Raw genomic sequence first — 18,985 nt, 5'->3', positions numbered from 1 at the left:
TATAGGAAATGAGATTTGGTTTGGTCTCCCATATATGCCCCAAAAATGTAAATCTAATGTTAATCGTAGTTTTATAAGATTTTATTTGCTAAATATTAATTATAGATCCAATGCTAAGTCATAAATTTTATTAACTATATAATTTAAAAATTATGTTATCATTCTATTAAATGTCTATAAATATCTCGTCCTGTAATTGATCAATTAAAGTGTGCTTCGTTAATTATTCTATTGTTGCTTATTATAATATTTTATTAATAGCAATTAGCGTATTAGTTAAGTAAAGAAATGAACTAATAAATATTGATACCAACAAAATATACAAATTAATTAAAAATAAGAATATTTATATTATTAGAATCAATGTTTTGTTAATAATAACAAATGTATTTATATTTTAAAAACTAATTTAATAATTAATACTAATGTATTTACGATAAATATGCTAATAAGTTGGTAATCGGGTGCAATTAGTTAAAATCGTCATTTTATATGGTACTTAATAAAATGATGTTAATTACGGCAAATCCTATTTTCACCTCTATATTTGGTAGGAAAAATAGAATTTGGTGGAAAAAAATAGGTAAAATGGTGGACCGATGGGAGATGAAAATTCCTTCACCAAAAAAATTGGTGGAAAAATAGGATTTGAGTATTTGGTGATATGGGGGTTGACTACGGTGGGAGGCTAAAACCAAATCACTATAATTTTAGGTGTAATGGTGATTTAGGAATTTCGAGTGGGAAGCTAAAAACACATAAATTAGATGAAAAAATGGTGTTATGGCGTCCGGTCGGAGATGCCCTAAATCATCTATTTTGTTATGTGGTTTCATTAATAGACCATCGTAATGATATATTTGACTAACGTATCAAATCGAATATTAGACATCATAAACTATTGAATAACCACCTCATCAAGTGAAGACGAATTACATATTTACATTTAAAGTCTTGCACTTGAAATATTTGAATTGAATGGTGGTGGGATTTGAACTCAAGACCTTTCATTTGGTCTGACTATGATACGATGTTGAATGACCACCTCAATCAAAAGTTTAATATATTAGTGAACTGAAATGCATCATTTAATATTAATATATCCAACATAAACAATACATATCGACTATATATATAAAAGAAACATAGTTATTTTATTATTGGATTATCTGAATCATGTAATCAGTACGTAGATTGTCACACATATAACAATATTAACTCGATGGAAGGAAAATAGTGGCGATTCCAGAGGAGACGACTTTAGCGGAGGCGCGGGAGATGGAGTAGCCAGACTTATGCGATTTTGTGTTGGGAAAGATAGATAGATAATCGTGCGTATCCAATCTAAAAGGATGTAGTATTTAAACTACTTAAATAGAAAAATTAGGATTGAGCACGTCCCTATTATTTTAATATTCTGGGGGATATATCTAAGAGCCAAAAATGAATATGTAAAAACAAAACTTGAACAAACTTAGGTTCATGGTTTATTTTAAAACGAGTTATTTTCGAACAAACAAAAGCGCAATCTAATTTTAATAAAAAAAAATGAACTATAGGCCAAAAAAAAATGTAATAATTTGTTTCAAAATATCTTATGTAAATAATCCACATATGACATGCATGGCCCCATGATTGACTAAAATCCACAATTGTGTGGAAATAAATGTAAATATATATAATGTCATTTTCTTCAAACTTTCTAATTATTATTACAAGAAAAAAAAAATTAAGGGTGGAGAGCTAAAGAAGATTCCTCTGTACGGCAAAATTTGTAACCATGTAAAGATGTTGGGGTGGGGGGTCCTATATGAATTGGTTTTGGGACCTTTTGGTACTAAAGAGTTTTGACTCTTTGATTTGTCATTGGGTGCAATTTTAGTACAACGAGTATCGATTCTTAGAATGATTGGCCTGAATATTTGATGTGTAGATGCATGAATCACTTGAATATAAATACATGGCCGAAATTAAATTAACCATATATGTTTGAGATTCCGCCACATCATCGTGATAATAATAATACGTGATCGATGTTTACATGACCAATACTTTGTGTTAGATATTTTCGTGGGACAGTTGGATTATATTTACGCAAATCTCTCAAGACAAAACCCCACTAAAAAAGTACAATTTCCACACTTATTTGGTATATCAATTTGGACTGTCCCAATAGGTTTACCAATTACTTTTTGTATTAGGTTAACCAAGAGGATCTAAAGCACAAACACGCCTGTAATTATTAAGTTAATTGGTCGATTTCATTAGTTTAATAGTATAAGCCGAGGAGTAGGGTGCTTAATTATACTTGGAGTTACTAGCTAACAAGGGTTCTATTGATTTAGTTACAAATAACCATCTATAGCTCAGTTTTACCAAGGTACGCACTAATTTAATGAGTTTTCTAGAATTCTTAGTGACCTGTCTACCTATTTACCTAAATCACTGATTTTACTGTCGGAGTGGATTCACCGGACCAACTCTCTATCTAGCTTACATGTACTCACCTCGCATGTTTAAGACTTAAGTCGTATTACAGCTCTCCGTGTAACAACTTCTCCAGCTAGATCACCTGATCACGTGCAGTGACCTACCCACGCATTCCTATACAAAAAGATTATACAACACCAAAATTGAAGTAGCTTTATAAACTATAAAGTAAATTCTAATACAAAACGTGTTAAAAGGACTGAAGGAAGAAATGTATCTTTAATATAATATTATTTCACATTAATGTTAATTTATCATATGTCGCTTTCCAACACAAGCGCGTGATATTGTTGTCATTAATTTTTCGCGCGTGGACAAAATTATAAATCATTGAAGAAATCCAAATTTCAAAGGTGTAGCCCCTACATTTGCCCCCCCTGCCCGGCTGCCCGACTTGCCCCGAAGGATTCAATAATTAGGAGGAAGGTCAGTCAGACAGTGTACTGTCCATTTCAATTATTTGTTTCTTATAGTTTCTAATTATTTTCAACTCTCTAACAAAATATCCATACATATATATACGTGTCAAAATGTATTTACATTTAATTTGATACACCTAGAAATTAAAAGGAGTAACTCCATAACGACACGTCAGCATCCATTTCCACGTCATCACTATAGTACTGATGATGAGGTGGAGGCATCATCATCAACCCCTCCGCCATGTCAGCCACCAGCCCGTGCATCCCATACATCATCACTTCCTCATCATCCATAAAGTACATATTATTTTCCGGCGACGCCGCCGCCGCCATATTATAAGCGGCGGCGGCGGCGGCGGCTTCCTCCGATGCTACTGGTGTCTGAGGAGGACGGAAAGCCTCCGCCGCCTCCGCTGCCGCCTTCTGAATGTCCTTAGCATCCGCGGAAGCCGGCACAGGCAACCTCCACGAGGAGTCGGCGAAATTTAGGCAGGCCGACCGCCCTCGTAATGCGATCGCCGCCACGTCGTGCGCACGCGCCGCCATCTCCGCCGTGGGGAAAGTCCCGAGCCAGATTCTTGATTTCTTGTTGGGCTCCCTCACCTCGGAGACCCACTTCCCGGAGTCCCGCCGCCGCACGCCGCGGTAAACAGGGTGGCGCGTCTCCCGGAACTTCTTCCTTCCGGCGCGTTTCTTGGGATTATTCGAAGCTAAAATCACCTCCTCTTCGTTTCCGGATGAAGATTGAGGCATCATTATTAATTCATGATGTTCAACATGGGGAAAAGGGTCCGAATAAAAAGTTGTGTAGATCTCCATTGAAGAACACAGAAGAGTCCAAAAAAGCACTTTTTTAGAAGCTTTTGGCTTGTTGCTTATTTTGAGTAAAAGTCTAAAAAAGTATGAATAAATAAGTTGCACAAGTTGGTTATATAAGCTGACCTTTACGTTTAGGACGCGATTTCCAGACACGGAAATGGTGATAAGAAGCCAGGCTGGCTGGGGGGGGTTTTGCCCACGGGTTGTACTTTTTCAAGATAATATTAATTAATTAATTAATTAATTAAGTTTTAGAGGGGGGGAGGGTACAAGCAATCAATGCAATGGAGTGGTCACGCTTTCAGCACGTGCACCATAGTCAAGACTCAAGACTGTAATATATATATAGACCAACTAGTGAGGTATGGAAACGGAAAGTTAGTTGTGTCAGTACAACGAATCAGATCAGCTTTTATATATCACCTATTCAAATTTCAGATTATTTAAAGTTAGAAGTTAGTGATTGCAGTTAGAAATTGAAAATAATTGTATATTTCTAAATGTTACAGTTTTTTTCAAAATATTATTAAAATTAATTTTGAGCAGTTAACTTTTTTGAGGACTCCCTGCTAGGGGCGTGTTCCAGTCACGTTCATAAAATTTGCCTAGGATCCCGAAAATTCTTGAAACGGGCCTGATTGCATCATATTGTTGTTATCTTTTTATGAAAATTTCACTAAAAAAGTTGGATTGGGATATAATTAAAAAAAAAACGTAACTTTAAGCACAAAAAAGTTGTGTCGATATGTTTTTCAAATTATGGCGGCTAAAGAAAATTCATTTTGAGAGAAGCAAATGTCAAAATTGCATTTACAATGAGGAGAGAAAACTCGAATTACTTTTTTTAAAGTTTTTGCAAGTACCACCTTAATAGTATACTGATTTTAATATACACGATAATTAATTGGAACAGTTTATTTTTTCTCTCTTTTTATTCAATTGTCTTTTATCCTTTTTTTCAATTAAATTTTCGTTTTAGTTACGTTGCTCTGCGAATTTTGGCTTTCGAGTTTGAATTCCCTGACCAGCACATTTTAAGTTAAGTTTGTCACTTATTGTACGGGAATGAAAATTTACTCCGTTACATCTATTTTGTTAGTCAATAATCATTGAAAACGCTCAAATTAATTTCAATTTTTAGTTTTGTTTATACGTATTCATCAATTACATTAGCCAAGACCTAATTTTTGGATAGTCCCTCTTGTTCATATGTCGTTTATCTTTATATATAAAAGAAAAGTAATTCCAAGCATATCCTATATTGAGATACGAAAGAAATAAAAATAATTAGAAAATTAGTAGTCAAGAAAAATAAAACAAATAATATAAAAATGTTATTGGAGTTTAGGTTGTTGAACATGATAATTATAAAGAGAGAAAAAGAAAATTAGTAAAGAAAAAATAATAATTTTCCTTTATTAATTGCTTCAGTTTTTTAACATAATATGACAACTAAGTTTATATAATATGTTGCCAAGTGGATTTGTATTATCATATTTGTATGAATATTAATGTTGTTACTCTAATTTAAATTTAACTAATAAAATTTATTATAATAGTGTACTATGTTTCTTATTATAATTATTATCATATATTAAATTAGTCATTTTTTTCACTTTTGAAATTCAATCTCGTGCATCGCACGGGAAAAAATACTAGTTTAAATGTTAACACTATTACCGTTGCCCCTTGCCACACTCGATCCGTGAATATATGCTCATAAGTTAAAAAATAAACTTTTAAGGTATTTAAATTATAAATATAGAGTGGTTTTTTTTAAATATAATGAAATTGTTGTTTTTTTTACTATTTATAAATATTTTTTTATTATTCGATTATGTGAATAAGATATCAATTTTTGAGTTCATTGGACAAAAGTTTATGCCTATTGACAAAATATAATGTGAAAAATCACGATTTGTGATTTGAAAAACTATTTAATATGGAAAAAAATAATTCAAGAAAAGGTATAATAGTAAATTCATTATATTACATTAAATCACCCTGAAAGAGAAGCCTAAATATGTAAATCTCTTTATATAGTATGTACAAAAAACTTTAAATGCTAATTTGAGCCAAAGATCTTCCAAATTAATAATAAACATTTTTTTTTAGGAATAATAAACAATTAAACATCATGAAAATTCAAATTTCCCCCCTTCAAATTAAGCACCCTCCAAATTTAATTTTCATCTGAATTTTTTCTGCAAATGGAAATAAATAGAGTGGGAAAACAAAACTTAAAAAGTGGCAAAATAAAATATTTAAGACACAACCTGCAAACTGTCATATAAAATCTCACAAGGCTTTATTTCTCTTGTGCTTTATTTCTTACTTGTGTCACTCATCTTTGTATTTATTCACAGTTGACCTAAGTGCATATATTCCTCTTTACAATTATACAATTCATCATTTGTCAACCCCTTTTGACAAAAGATTAAAACAAAAAAAAAATATTAATAAATAAAAGGCATGGAAGGTGAAACAGTTTCTTCTCAATCAAGAAAATCGTTCGACACCGTTTCCATTTTGGTTGTGGACGACGATTTAACTTGTCTCGCTATCGTTGCTGCTATACTCAAGAAGTTCAAGTATGAAGGTATAAACAATTTTTACGTTTATCGATTTTTTGATTTCGGTTGTCCCATATGTTTGCATGAAAAACTAGTAAGCTTTATCTCGTCTTTTTTTTTTATTTTTTTTTATTTCTTGTGTGATTTATAAATCTTCATTTGTTCTTTAAACATCTCCATTTTTAGCCTAATTTGTTTTATTTTTTTTTATTTTGTATTTTTTTTTTTATTTCGGAACCAATCGAACGACATTTTCAAGATTCTCGTGAAATTGAAATGTAAATCTTGTCTATATACAATCATTAATTGAAAAAAGTTTCTTCTATATAAATCATAATAGATTTGTTTTTAAAAAAATTAATTTTACCATTAGTTCTAATTATGGTTTATTAATTCTGCAGTTGTGACAGTGAAACATCCAAGTGATGCTTTATGCACTCTCCGAATAAAGGGAGGCGCGTTCGATTTGGTAGTATCGGATATTCACATGCCCGATATGAACGGATTCGAATTACAACAAGTCATTGCACAAGAATTCCATTTGCCTGTTGTTTGTAAGTTTTTTTTACATATATTTATTTCATTAATAATTCCAAATATATAGAAACAATTTTTATTTTTAATTTTTTTAATTTTCAATCTAATTAATCCTAATGTTATGTATGTGTGTGTTTTGGTGTGACGACACAGTGATGTCAGCAGACAATAAAGAAGGCGTAATTTCGAAAGGGTTGGAAAACGGGGCTGCGTTTTTCATATCAAAGCCGGTCACTCCAGACGATTTACGAAACTTATGGCAATTCGCATCGACTAAAAAGAAGACTAGTAGTAGAGTCGTTATTAACGATATAACAGGATCAAATTACGATTTATTCCAACCTCGAGAAATAATTAACTCGAACGACAAGAACCGTTCGGATGAAAAACCTGTGTTCGTCGTCTCTGCTTCGACTTCGAACAAAGACATTAGCCATAGCAAGAAGAATCCAAAGAGAAAAACACAAACGAAAGAGGATTCGGATAACGATGAAGAAGAAGAAATCGGAAACAATAACAATGCAGCTTCGACGAATAAAAAGCCGAAAGTTGTTTGGACTGATTCGCTGCATAACCGTTTCTTGGAAGCTATTAGAAGCATTGGCCTCGACAGTAAGTATTAATTATAAATTTAAATACTATACTTAACGGTGTTCGATATATTATACGTCACATTTTTACGATTTGTTGCGTTTATTTAATTTGCTCGTGTATATATAGGATCTGTCCCGAAGAAAATTCTCGAGGAAATGAACGTGCCGGGATTAACTAGAGAAAACGTAGCAAGTCATTTGCAGGTATGTGTGCTTAATTAAGTATAAACGTGCCGGGATTTGTTCGATTTTTGAATTTTTTTAAGTTTTATTAATTTTACTTATGAATAATGCAGAAATACAGAATCTTCCTACGACGAGTTTCGGACGCAAGCTCGAAAATTAGCGGAGTCGATGAAAAGGGTTTATTCAGCAGGAGCGGTATAAATCGATACAGCAAATACCAATTTTATCATCATCGTCAAAACCTCGGAAATTTCGATTTTCCAAGTGGCCTTAAAATGCAGGCTCAATCAAGATTCGGACAATCCCAACTAATTTCAAGTAACCGAAGTTTGTTCCAACCGAATATCGGTCCGAACAATCGTCTATGTGGCGGAATCGCGCAGCGAAATAATTACGAGGCGGGCCCGTTACTATTCCCGGGGAATCTTTCCAGTGCCTGGGAGAATCCGAACATTCTTACGCCTCGAAACAATGTTGTTTCTTCGATTCCGGCCACCAACTTTTCGGACCGAACGAACTTTGTGGGGTACAATATATCGAACATCAAACACCTTGGCGACGGATATTCGAGAAGCTGTGATATCGGAGAGAACGATAATCGGGGCGGCCCGGAAATTAACTGCAACGGTGAATTTCAAAACAACAACAGCAACATTAATCTTGAGCAATTAATGGATGTTGTTAATGGTGGAGAGCAATTATCAGATGTTGTTAATGCTAATCATGATCATCAAGAAAATCTGCTGCCACCTTTTCTTGAAATTAATGAAGGGCAAAATGGGGATTTGTCTGATGTTTTTAGTACTCCCATTTTTCATCAGTTGCCTGATTTTGATGATACTACAGCCAATCAGTTATTTGCAGATCAACCGACCATCCAAAATCAGCTGCCACAGCAGGTACTTTTGTTTATTGCATTAAACACCCCTGTTTTTTCTTTAATTGCTAAACAACCCTCTATGTTATTTTTCATAGCAAAAAAACCCTTGTTACTCATTTTTATTAGCAAACTGCCGCTCCCTAAAAATTCACTAGTTAAGGGTTGTGTGTTAAAAAATATATTGTAAGGGGGGTTTTAGCAATAAGATATGACACATAGGTACTAAATGCAATAAACTTTAAATCATAATATATATATATTCAATGAATTTATATTAAATCTTGTATTTAAATTTTTGACAGGGAAATGGAGGTGAAAATGTTGCAAGTTCCAGCTTATATGGAAGCACAAATAATCGGGGCAACCATGTTTCATCTTACGATCAAGCTCCCGGTCAGGCAAGTTACAATTTTTTTTTAATTATTTTTATGTTCTTGATTATATTGAAGAGTTTTCACCAATATTTTTTCATAAAAATATTAATTGAATTTTGTTTTAGAAAATGGGGTTTCGTAAAAATAAATTAATCCTTAATTATGATGTCATGTTGTTGCAGCGTGACGATGATGATTTTCTGGCATCTTTACTTGCATTTGGCACATTTGGAGAGGAACAGCAATTTGATGGAATCTAACTTCAGCAAAGTTTTGAATTAAACGAAAATTGTTGTATTTTACCAAATATTGTATGTCTACATTATATTAACTGCACCACAAATTATAATTTATTTATTTTTTGTGCTGAATGTAAGTTGTACAAACAATACCCTAGTCCTTGTTGAGTCCAATGTAGAGGAATGGCAGCAAGAACACTGGGGCTAGCGTGTCAAAACAACTTCTTCTTGATTGACTTTCTTCTGCGGAAGTAGTAACTAGCAAGGAAGTAAGACCCAATAAAAAGAAGAAGGACAGAGCCAACATTTCACCACTATGAGAGTTGAGGGGTAGAAAGAGACAGCGCATAAAATATCCTCGTGAAGAGGGAACGTAACGATAGGACTTCTTCTTCATAACACAGGAAACGGACTCTTCTTGGAACTTGTACTTCCTTTGTTTAGTTAGTAAGAATAGGCCGGTTCTCCACCTGCAACCCTCGCTCGAATAAAAGGAAAAGAAAGAGCATGTTCCCGGCCAAATTTAGTGAGTACTTTTGATCTTGACGTTATAGAATAATTTATTTAACTGTGGACGTTCAGTCGCTCATACTTAAAATCTCTCTTTCCTTCAACCATAAACTCTTTTGAATTGCGCTACTTCTCTCTCTCTCTCTCTCTCTCTCTCTCTCTCTCTCTCTCTCTCTCTTCAATTTCCCCCTCTTTGCCATCAGCCCTATCTTTTTCTAGCGACTCCTTAAAGGGTCTTCGTTGTACATGGTTAACCGTTGATATCGTGCATATTTATACTGCCCTTAAAAAGAGGGATAAATGTAACACTTTACTGTTCATAACTATCTATGAGTTTTCTTCTTTCAATCTCCTTCTTCTGTGAGTGATTGAAATTCTTAGTGAGCGAAAAGTGGAGTTTGACTGAGCACTTGAAACTCTTTGTCTGGTATACTACTGTACATGTGTTAGTGAGTCAACTCAGTGTTTCTTGAGTTGAATGGTTACCATTGGTGACGCAGGACGGAAGCACGGTAAAGAATTAATTTCTACGAATTAATCCTATAGAACAAAATAACATTCGGAATCCACCAGAAAATAGAGAAAACTCTAAAGATTTTATTAAAATTCGAAATTCTTCTCAAAATAAAGTCCTAAGGCAGCTATTTATACTAAAAAACTGAAAACCCTAACTAAATTAAGAAAATACTAAAAATTACCAAAAACGGCAAAAACAAGTTAGAGTCTGATTCTAATAGATCTCGTAATTCTGGGAACAACCCAATTTACGGAATCCTAATCCAATTTTTCTATGATTTGATATTAATTTTCTAACACTTTCCTAAAATAGCAAAAACGAACTTTTGGGAGTCTAAACGACGTTGGATTGCTGAAATTTGACGTGATTCATGAGCTATGATCATGAGTTTTGTTCCTTGCGCCGTTTCACTTGAGATAGAGTTCGTTTCGTACTCAAATACAATTTGAGTTCGTCGAAAACCCTTATTTTTCCATAATTTCTTTCGATATTTCCACCAATGCCTATTAATAACTCTTCTCCGAATTAAATAGTTATTTTGCAACTCGAATCCAATTTGACGTTCCTTATCAATCTCCTCTTCTTCAAAAGAGCTCGACCTCGAGCTATGATCAAAATATAGCGATGCATATTTCTTTGCAAACAACTTCAAGTGCTCCACCAATATTCCCGGCACAAAAATCTCGCTTACAAAATCTTCATCCCAACGAGGCGTTGGAAAAATTGGCTTCTTAATCGAAAATCTCAATGGCTCCACCAATTTCTCCGATACAGGAACTTCACAACAAACACTATCTACAATTAGATCACATACCTCAACGCAATCCACTTGTTCCTTCTCTTCACGTGCACCTTTCTCTTGTTGAACAAATTTTACAACTTCAAATTCTTCCTCAAATTTATTTTTAACACCCTCTTTAAACTCATCGACTTCTTCTTCAAGCTTGCTAACATTGTCTTCTACCCTATTGTCGCTCTCTTCAACGTTGTTGATGCTCGCTTCAAGCTCGTTGAATGTCCCTTCAACTTCGTCGATGTTCACTTTGACTTCGTTAATGCCATCGTTAATAATAGCTACGCTACTTTTAACTTTTACGACAACTTCCTCTTCAACCTTGCTAACGCTCTCTTCTACCCCGTTGACGCTATCTTCGACTTTGTTGATGCTCTCTTCAACCTCGTTGACTCCCACTTCAACTTCATCGACTTTCACCTTAATTTTATTAATGCCATCGTTAATTATAGCTACGCTAATTTTAACTTTTGCATCAACAATTTCTTCTTCAACTTTGTTAACTCGTACGCCATGATCCTCCACCAAACTGGGTTCTTGAATAACGAATGAAGTATCTTGTACCTTCTTAACTTTGGCAACGGGTGGAACATCTTTGATTTTTCTAGAAGAACTATTTCGCTTCTGATAATATTCCTCGCTCCATGCAATCTCTTCAGCCTCTTCAAGGGAGTCGAATGCGCGCCACCCCATCCTAAGACGGATTGAAATATTCAATCCTTGCAAGTACCTTGAAATTTCCATACTTTCGGATTCTTGCAGGTTATATAAGTTTGCTAGTCTCATAAACTCAGCAGTATACTTGTTAACAGATCTACTCCCTTGCGAACAATTACGATATAGTTGGAATAGACGTTGCTCATAACCTAGGGGTAAAAAATGATCCATCAACATTTTTCTCATCCTCCTCCATGATTGGATTGGAAACTTATCCTATCTAGCTCTCTTTCTCTGTATTTCATCCCACCATGCGGCTGCACAACCCTTTAACTCACACCCAAGGTTCTAAAAGGCGGTTATCGGGTACGTGGCGGTTAGGGACCGCCACACGATAAATCGGCGCGGCGGTGCTTTATCGGAGATAAATCGGAAATATATCGGTTTTTAAATATAGTGTAATATATTTATAAATATTATTTGTAAATACTTAAAATATATATAAAAGAATATTTAAACATAATTCTATCCTATCATTCATATGTTATTATATAATTCTAATTACTCAATAAATAATAAAAATTTAAAAAAATAATAAGATCATAATATAATAAAAGATTCTTACGAAATACAAATACTACGCAAGTCTTTCGCATCAACAATTAATATAAACACAACAAAGCATAAATTGCGGAGTAGTACTTGATTTGGTTTTGGAAGTTGAAAGAATTGGAGAAAAACAAAAAATCAAAACATATTTTCATTTTAATTTTAATTAAAAAAAAAAAAAAACCGATTTGTTGACCGATATATCGGTTTGACCCGCCAAAAAACCGCCGCAAACCGCCTCGCCGTAAAAAACCGATATTCCAAACCGCCTCAACAAAATCGTAAAGGTTTATAACCGATACCGATATGGCGGCCGATATATCGACCGCCACGACCGCTATTTAGAACACTGCTCACACCTAACCAATTTTACCATCTTATTCGGCAAAATATCCATCAATTCAAAATAATTTTCGACTTCTGACACCCAATCGATAAAATCCTCAACTTCAAGAAAATTTCCACTAAAAGAAGGAATTTCAGCTCTTATCCGATATTTATCACGATCTTTTTGCCTCCTTCTAGGCGAATTTTCTTCAAAATCAGAGTTGCCGCTCACCTTTGAATAGTCGTCATACCTTGATTGAAGTTGAACAGGTCCATGATAATTATGTCTAACATATGCACCTCGGGCTACACCGTCGGTAATACCCATGCTAGATCCAGTTCTTCTGTTGTTGTTGTCAAGGGCAAATCCCTCGCGCACCAACCGCAGATTTTGCAGTTTCTCAACCCCGCGGTCATCGACAACGTAGTTGTTGTCTCCATGTCTCGCACCTTTCGCCATCTAACCAGGAAAAACCTCGCTACAGATGCCAACTGACGCAGAACGGAAGCACGGTAAAGAATTAATTTCTACGAATTAATCCTATAGAACAAAATAACATTCGGAATCCACCGAAATCTCTGGAATCCACCAGAAAATAGAGAAAACTCTAAAGATTTTATTAAAATTCGAAATTCTTCTCAAAATAAAGTCCTAAGGCAGCTATTTATACTAAAAAACTGAAAACCCTAACTAAATTAAGAAAATACTAAAAATTACCAAAAACGGCAAAAACAAGTTAGGGTCTGATTCTAATAGATCTCGTAATTCTGGGAACAACCCAATTTACGGAATCCTAATCCAATTTTTCTATGATTTGATATTAATTTTCTAACACTTTCCTAAAATAGCAAAAACGAACTTTTGGGAGTCTAAACGACGTTGGATTGCTGAAATTTGACGTGATTCATGAGCTATGATCATGAGTTTTGTTCCTTGCGCCGTTTCACTTGAGATAGAGTTCGTTTCGTACTCAAATACAATTTGAGTTCGTCGAAAACCCTTATTTTTCCATAATTTCTTTCGATATTTCCACCAATGCCCATTAATAACTCTTCTCCGAATTAAATAGTTATTTTACAACTCGAATCCAATTTGACGTTCCTTATCAATTGGTGCTTGTTTCTGATTGAAGTCGTCACCATCTTAAATTTATGGATTTAACACTGCACAGTAGAGGATTAAGCCGATTAGAAAGAATAACAGTTCCATGTGTTGGAATTACAATTGTTTGTCTATTTTATTTCTGAGTTTTTGTTTTATGTATCATTTTGAAGGAGCACCAACATAATATTTGAATAAATGGTAAAGGAAAAGGCCCATTAAATATGGGCTATTCTTTCATATTCGGCCAGCCTCGGCTTTTAGCTTGATTTGGGCCATCAATTTAATTATATGAGGGGAAATTTAAATATAATTTTAATCTGAAATTTTCCGATTTTGCAACAATATTTACATTATTTAATAAAAGAATACAGAAAAATTATAATACAGGAGGATGTGCAATAACTAAAAACAAAGTATACAAATAATTTCCGATTTTCCAATATATAATAGCTTAACCTTTTGAAGTGATGAGCATGTGCAATAATTAAAAACAAAGTATATGACATGCTCTTATGTATGGCATTGTTGTAATACCGGAGGATGTATACAAATATTCTGAGTTAATGATTTTATATTGTTACAGTTTTATTAATAAAATCGTGCTTCGCACACACGCTTCTTCCTTAGCTGCAAATAATATTGAATTCCAGCAAACAGTCAGTCCCTACATGCAAATTAGTGATAGTGAATTCTAACCAATCAAATTCCATCTATGAAACTTTCAAACTCCCTTTGCCAAAATCAATGATATGGATATTGCCAGCTGGATTGACAAGATTTTTTTTAGGGGGGTGGGGGGTGGGGGTAGTTATTACTTATTAGATATCCCTCTATAGTCCATGTTCAGTTTTGTCCTGATGCACCCTCTGTAGGAAGCAAGGTATAAAGAAAAAAAATCATTTTCTTTTCTCAATAATTGCCCTCATTAAAAACTCAATTAAACCAACATTTAACCACGATTGACCAGCTTTAATCATTATTCTCAAGTCTCAAAAATTAAATCAAAAATATAAAAAATTAAGTACAATTTATAACATGTGTGCTTAGCACAAAACATTACAAGTAGAGACCAGTTCAATGGGGATATTAAGGTAATATCCAGCCACCCCTTGTAAACATCCCCATTTATTTCTCACCACATTAAAAAAAAAAAAAAAAAAAAAAAAAAAAAAAAAGCAAATCTAACAAAATTCTAAATACATAAAGAAAAGCAAAAAGAAAAAAAGAAAAAGGGAAAGAATGGTAGAATAGACACCAAACCAACTCGAAAAGAAAACGAAGAAAAAAAAAATCGAATATTGCACATTTATTTCAATCTATGGCCAACTCAAAGCAAATCCCATGTAAAACTAGGTTGCGGCCGATGAATTGGTGCAGTTGATGTTGGAGGGGCATCAAACGTTTCCCATTGTGTCGTAATTACCACATTACCCCCCGAGGACGAACGCCTCGGTTGATACTCCTGCCGATGTGGCGAGTCGATTAGAGATTCCCCAAACGAATGCCTTGCTTGTTGATCTTGAACTGGGGATAAAATGGGCGGAGCCCCGTTTGAGTTCCTCTGTTTTTCAACGGGCGACGGAGCCCCGTTTGAGTGCTTTTTCTGTAGTTGAACGGGCGACGGAGCCCCGTTTGAGTGCTTTTTCTGTAGTTGAACGGGCGGCGGAGCCCCGTTTTCGTTGCTAGTTGGAACTGAATTCTTCAGCTTCAACACATCAAGAGTCTCAACACACTTCTGTATTCTTGTCACCTTTTTTCGAATTATTCACATCAGTAATATACAACTAAATAAAATCAATTCTAATAGTTACAATAATTGAAAAAATAAAAAGGGTACCTGCATTTTCCTCCGTAATTTGACATCACCATCGACAACGATGATTCCGTCCAATTTAAGCAATTGATTCATCAACAACTCGATCAATTTGACGACGTCCTTTTCGACCACTTTCTTGCCTTTAGAAACTATAGATTCAAGTGCCGCAACCTAAAATAATCAAACCGAATCGAAACAAATTTTAAATAATTTCAATTACTTAGCGGCTTCATTACAGTATACGGTCCCCAAAAAAAAAAAAAATCAACCTGTTGGGCAAGTTTATCGACCTCCGAGCTGATTTCGGATACCGTTTTGACGGCCTTTTCCATTTTCACATTCTTCCTCATCGCTAAAATACGCTTTTCTTGGCTGATTGGATCTTCCTGTAACACTATTTTAGATTTGTCTTTTATTCCTACAGTGTCTAGGAATGATTTGTTATCCCTCTCTTTATCCTTGTAAAATAGCTTCTGATCTTCATGGTGTAATCCCGTGGGCCCGGATAACATTTTCTTCAATTCCCCTTTAATATTAATAATAAATAAAAAATATTCAGAAAAAATAAAAGAGGAAAAAATCACAATTAAAAATTGAGAGTGAGAATTTTACCAAAACTGGCTTGAGAGCTGATACGGATTTCATGGTAAATGGACGCGTGTTTGACACGCACGCGTATTGTAGGTGGTGGTGCACGCGCCTGGTCTCCGTCGGTGCGTTTCTGGACAAGCATTCCGCCGGGCCTCAGCTCCCATTCCTTCTCGGCGGCGGCGGCGCCGCCGCCTCTCCCGCCGTTGGATTCCGGCGGCAACACGTCGTTCTTAGTCCTCATTGGCATCATTTCCGTTCAGACGGAAAAATCACCGCCGGAAAAAAAAAGGAGGGGGTGGAATTCCGAGAGGATTTCAGAACTGACTGAGAGTTGATCTACAAATTTCAGCCATAGATATATAAATCACACATTTCAGAAAAACCAGACACAAAAAAACAAAAGAAGACGAGAATCAATTTTGCGAAAAGGGCCAAAAAAAATTAACAAACTTCTGAATCTCAGAAGTACACGAATACAACACTGTTTCCACGCGTCCATACGGAGAATCTTAATCTCAAAGGAGTTAACTATCACGGCATTAACTGTATCTAACAGCAGGAAAAATAACCATACGGAGTAAAGTAAATTGGGGGAAAATCAAAAAAACAAAAAGTCAAACCTTAATGCGGCGGAGACGAGACTCCGGCGGATTTGGCTGCCGGAGGAATGGCTTCAATTGCGTAGGCCGGAGCCGAATTGCAAATTGGGGGTGGAAGGAAAAATAAATTCAGATCTCTTCCTACAATAAGGGCACGAATGTAGAAAGCGTCAGATTTTTGTTGCGTGAAATCTGCCACGAATATCGACTCTGCGAATCTTGTTGCCGCCGATTGAAATTGTCACACAAAATCAATTTCTGCTTATTAAAATCAATAGCCAGTAGAAAAATTAAGCTAATTTTTTTTTTTTTGAATGCTCTCACTTTCTCTCTCTATCTCTGCAGCGAGGCTGGAGAGAGAAGATTCGAAGAAGGGGAGAAGACGGAGGAGAGAGAGAGAGAGAGAGAGAGGTGTTGGATATAAAAAAATTGTATGGACAGCGAACAGAACAGAACATTGAGCTCAGATTATATATTATTTTTTATAATATTATATTTTTCTTTAATATGTAGACTTTTCTTTTTCCTTTTTTTTTTTTTTTTTGATAAATAAAATATATAGTATGTAGACTTTCGTGTAATCAAAGAGAATAAAATTATTTGTGCAAATAAAAAGAGAGAATTAAATTAGGAGTATTGCGTTAAGCAAAGTACTAACAAGGAAAGCCGCCAATATATATATATATATGCATGTGAAAGTAAATTGGTAAAAGCTACGCCCTTATGTAATGTTAAATTACGAAAAAACTCATCTCATTTAGGTGATTATAATTTAATCTGTTAACTAGGAATGCTTTTACTCTTGTACCCTAGTGATGTCAAATTTAGTGAAATTTTCTAGATTATGTGAAATATTCTTCAATTTGTACCCGTTTTACCTCGTTCGAGCTTCACATTTTGAAATAAGATGATGAGACGTGTCTTTTGGCTTGTAAATATCAAATTGTGGTGCATTAGAAACTGCATATTTGCACAAAACTAGTACAAATTAGAGAACATTCCATAAAATCTTGAAGATTCTGTTGAATTCGATACCATAATAGTGGACGTGTAAGAAGATTCATAGTTGAGAGGAGTGATTGTAATTACCCGAACATGAGGGGATTATGTAGTTTGACCTTAACTCAGGATGTGGCCGTAATTCACCCCTTCACAATATTATATGCAAAGGAAAATGTTAATTTCTTTACTAACTTTCTTAATAATTTTCCTTTTTTTTTTTTTGCTATATTACAATTTTTACACATGGGTTTCGGATTTCGAGTTTTCAGGGATTTCGGGTTTCAGGGTTTCAATTATCTACAGGAATGTGTGTGACCATATTTTCTAACTAAAAAACATTTTTATTTGGAAATTTCTAATAAGCTAATATTTGTAGTGTTTCTCGTTTCCTTTTTTATTTATTTCTACTTTGAGCAGTGAATTTTTCTTCTCATTCACACTATTGCTTTAATTATTTCATGCTAGTTTACATAGATTTTGTATATTAGATGCTATGGTAGATTTATCATTTATATGATGCTACAACTATTCCTTTTAACATCTTTTCTTTTTTCCTTACTACTTTTAGTTTTTCTTCTGAGTGTAGATTATGGTGCCATAAATATATATAAATTTATAGTAGTTTATTTATTTATTTATTCGGTTGTTGAATATAGAAGTGATATACATGGTTTTGACACGAATTAAATAAAATTTGGTATTAGTAACAATCTTTATGTTTTCCCTCTTTTTATGCATACAATATAATATAATATAATAAAAGTTTTCATGATAATATTGCCTCTACGTTTCAAATTTTACTCAGCTATTAATATTATATTATAGCCAATAAATGTAAGAACAATTGAGGTGTGAGTCAAAATAGGAAGTTCACTAATTCTTCAGATGTCATTATTCTTGGCCAATAATTCAACTCAAACCAGAGTTTATATTATGCTACATTGGGTCAAATATATTGAGTATATTTTTATCAATTATAATTTATGAGCACACATAAAACAAATACATTTACATTAGTATGTGTACATTAACGCAAAAATTTATCCGATATAATTTTCACTAGGTGCAAAAGAGATTTGTTAAAAGAATTTATAGATATGTTTAATAAAGTCTTATTGTAGTCAACTCTATAAATAATAATCAAAGACCGATTTGTGGGCTAGGATTTGCTAGGTGAACATGTCGCAGGAAAAAGAAAAAGAAAAGGGAAAAGGGCAATTTGGGAACTTCACACCGTCTGATACGCAGAATAGCAGTGTAAAATTAAAAAAAAAAATTAATTAATGTAACAGTAACACACATAACAATAATAATTATAATAAGAAATATACTATCAACTCCTAAGA

The 18,985-nt window shown here is 34.1% G+C and overlaps 3 protein-coding genes across 5 annotated transcripts; 1 reads left to right on the top strand and 2 right to left on the bottom strand.

Moving 5' to 3' along the window:
- Positions 1-2,973: 2,973 nt before the first annotated feature.
- Positions 2,974-3,836, bottom strand: LOC105977441 (dehydration-responsive element-binding protein 1B). Its single transcript, XM_013002751.2, has one exon. It carries the CDS (start codon positions 3,729-3,731, stop codon positions 3,054-3,056), a length of 678 nt encoding a protein of 225 aa, XP_012858205.2. The 5' UTR covers positions 3,732-3,836; the 3' UTR covers positions 2,974-3,053.
- Positions 3,837-6,203: 2,367 nt separating this feature from the next.
- Positions 6,204-9,134, top strand: LOC105977291 (two-component response regulator ORR24). Its single transcript, XM_088818859.1, has 7 exons — positions 6,204-6,330; positions 6,706-6,858; positions 6,995-7,453; positions 7,562-7,638; positions 7,731-8,519; positions 8,803-8,898; positions 9,057-9,134. Exons 1-7 carry the CDS (start codon positions 6,204-6,206, stop codon positions 9,132-9,134), a joined length of 1,779 nt encoding a protein of 592 aa, XP_088674985.1.
- A 5,500-nt stretch (positions 9,135-14,634) lies between these two features.
- On the bottom strand, positions 14,635-17,102 carry LOC105977897 (BAG family molecular chaperone regulator 3). Of its 3 annotated transcripts, none has more exons than XM_088819647.1 (6): positions 16,659-17,081; positions 16,060-16,374; positions 15,717-15,973; positions 15,469-15,618; positions 15,308-15,381; positions 14,635-15,265 (listed from the first exon to the last, which is right to left on the bottom strand). In XM_088819647.1, the coding sequence occupies exons 2-6, from the start codon at positions 16,286-16,288 to the stop codon at positions 14,959-14,961; spliced, it is 1,017 nt and encodes a 338-aa protein (XP_088675773.1). In that variant the 5' UTR covers positions 16,289-16,374; positions 16,659-17,081; the 3' UTR covers positions 14,635-14,958. The 3 variants fall into 3 exon arrangements, with proteins under 3 accessions (XP_088675773.1, XP_088675774.1, XP_012858744.2); XM_088819648.1 differs by having other exon boundaries at positions 14,635-15,223; XM_013003290.2 differs by having other exon boundaries at positions 14,635-15,381; positions 16,659-17,102.
- Between the last annotated feature and the right edge of the window lie 1,883 nt (positions 17,103-18,985).

This window comes from Erythranthe guttata, chromosome 6 (assembly GCF_056151865.1).
Source record: "Erythranthe guttata isolate IM_541 chromosome 6, IM_541, whole genome shotgun sequence".
In the NCBI taxonomy this organism is placed as follows: Eukaryota; Viridiplantae; Streptophyta; class Magnoliopsida; order Lamiales; family Phrymaceae; genus Erythranthe; species Erythranthe guttata.
This window is presented reverse-complemented; position numbering and strand designations above follow the sequence as displayed.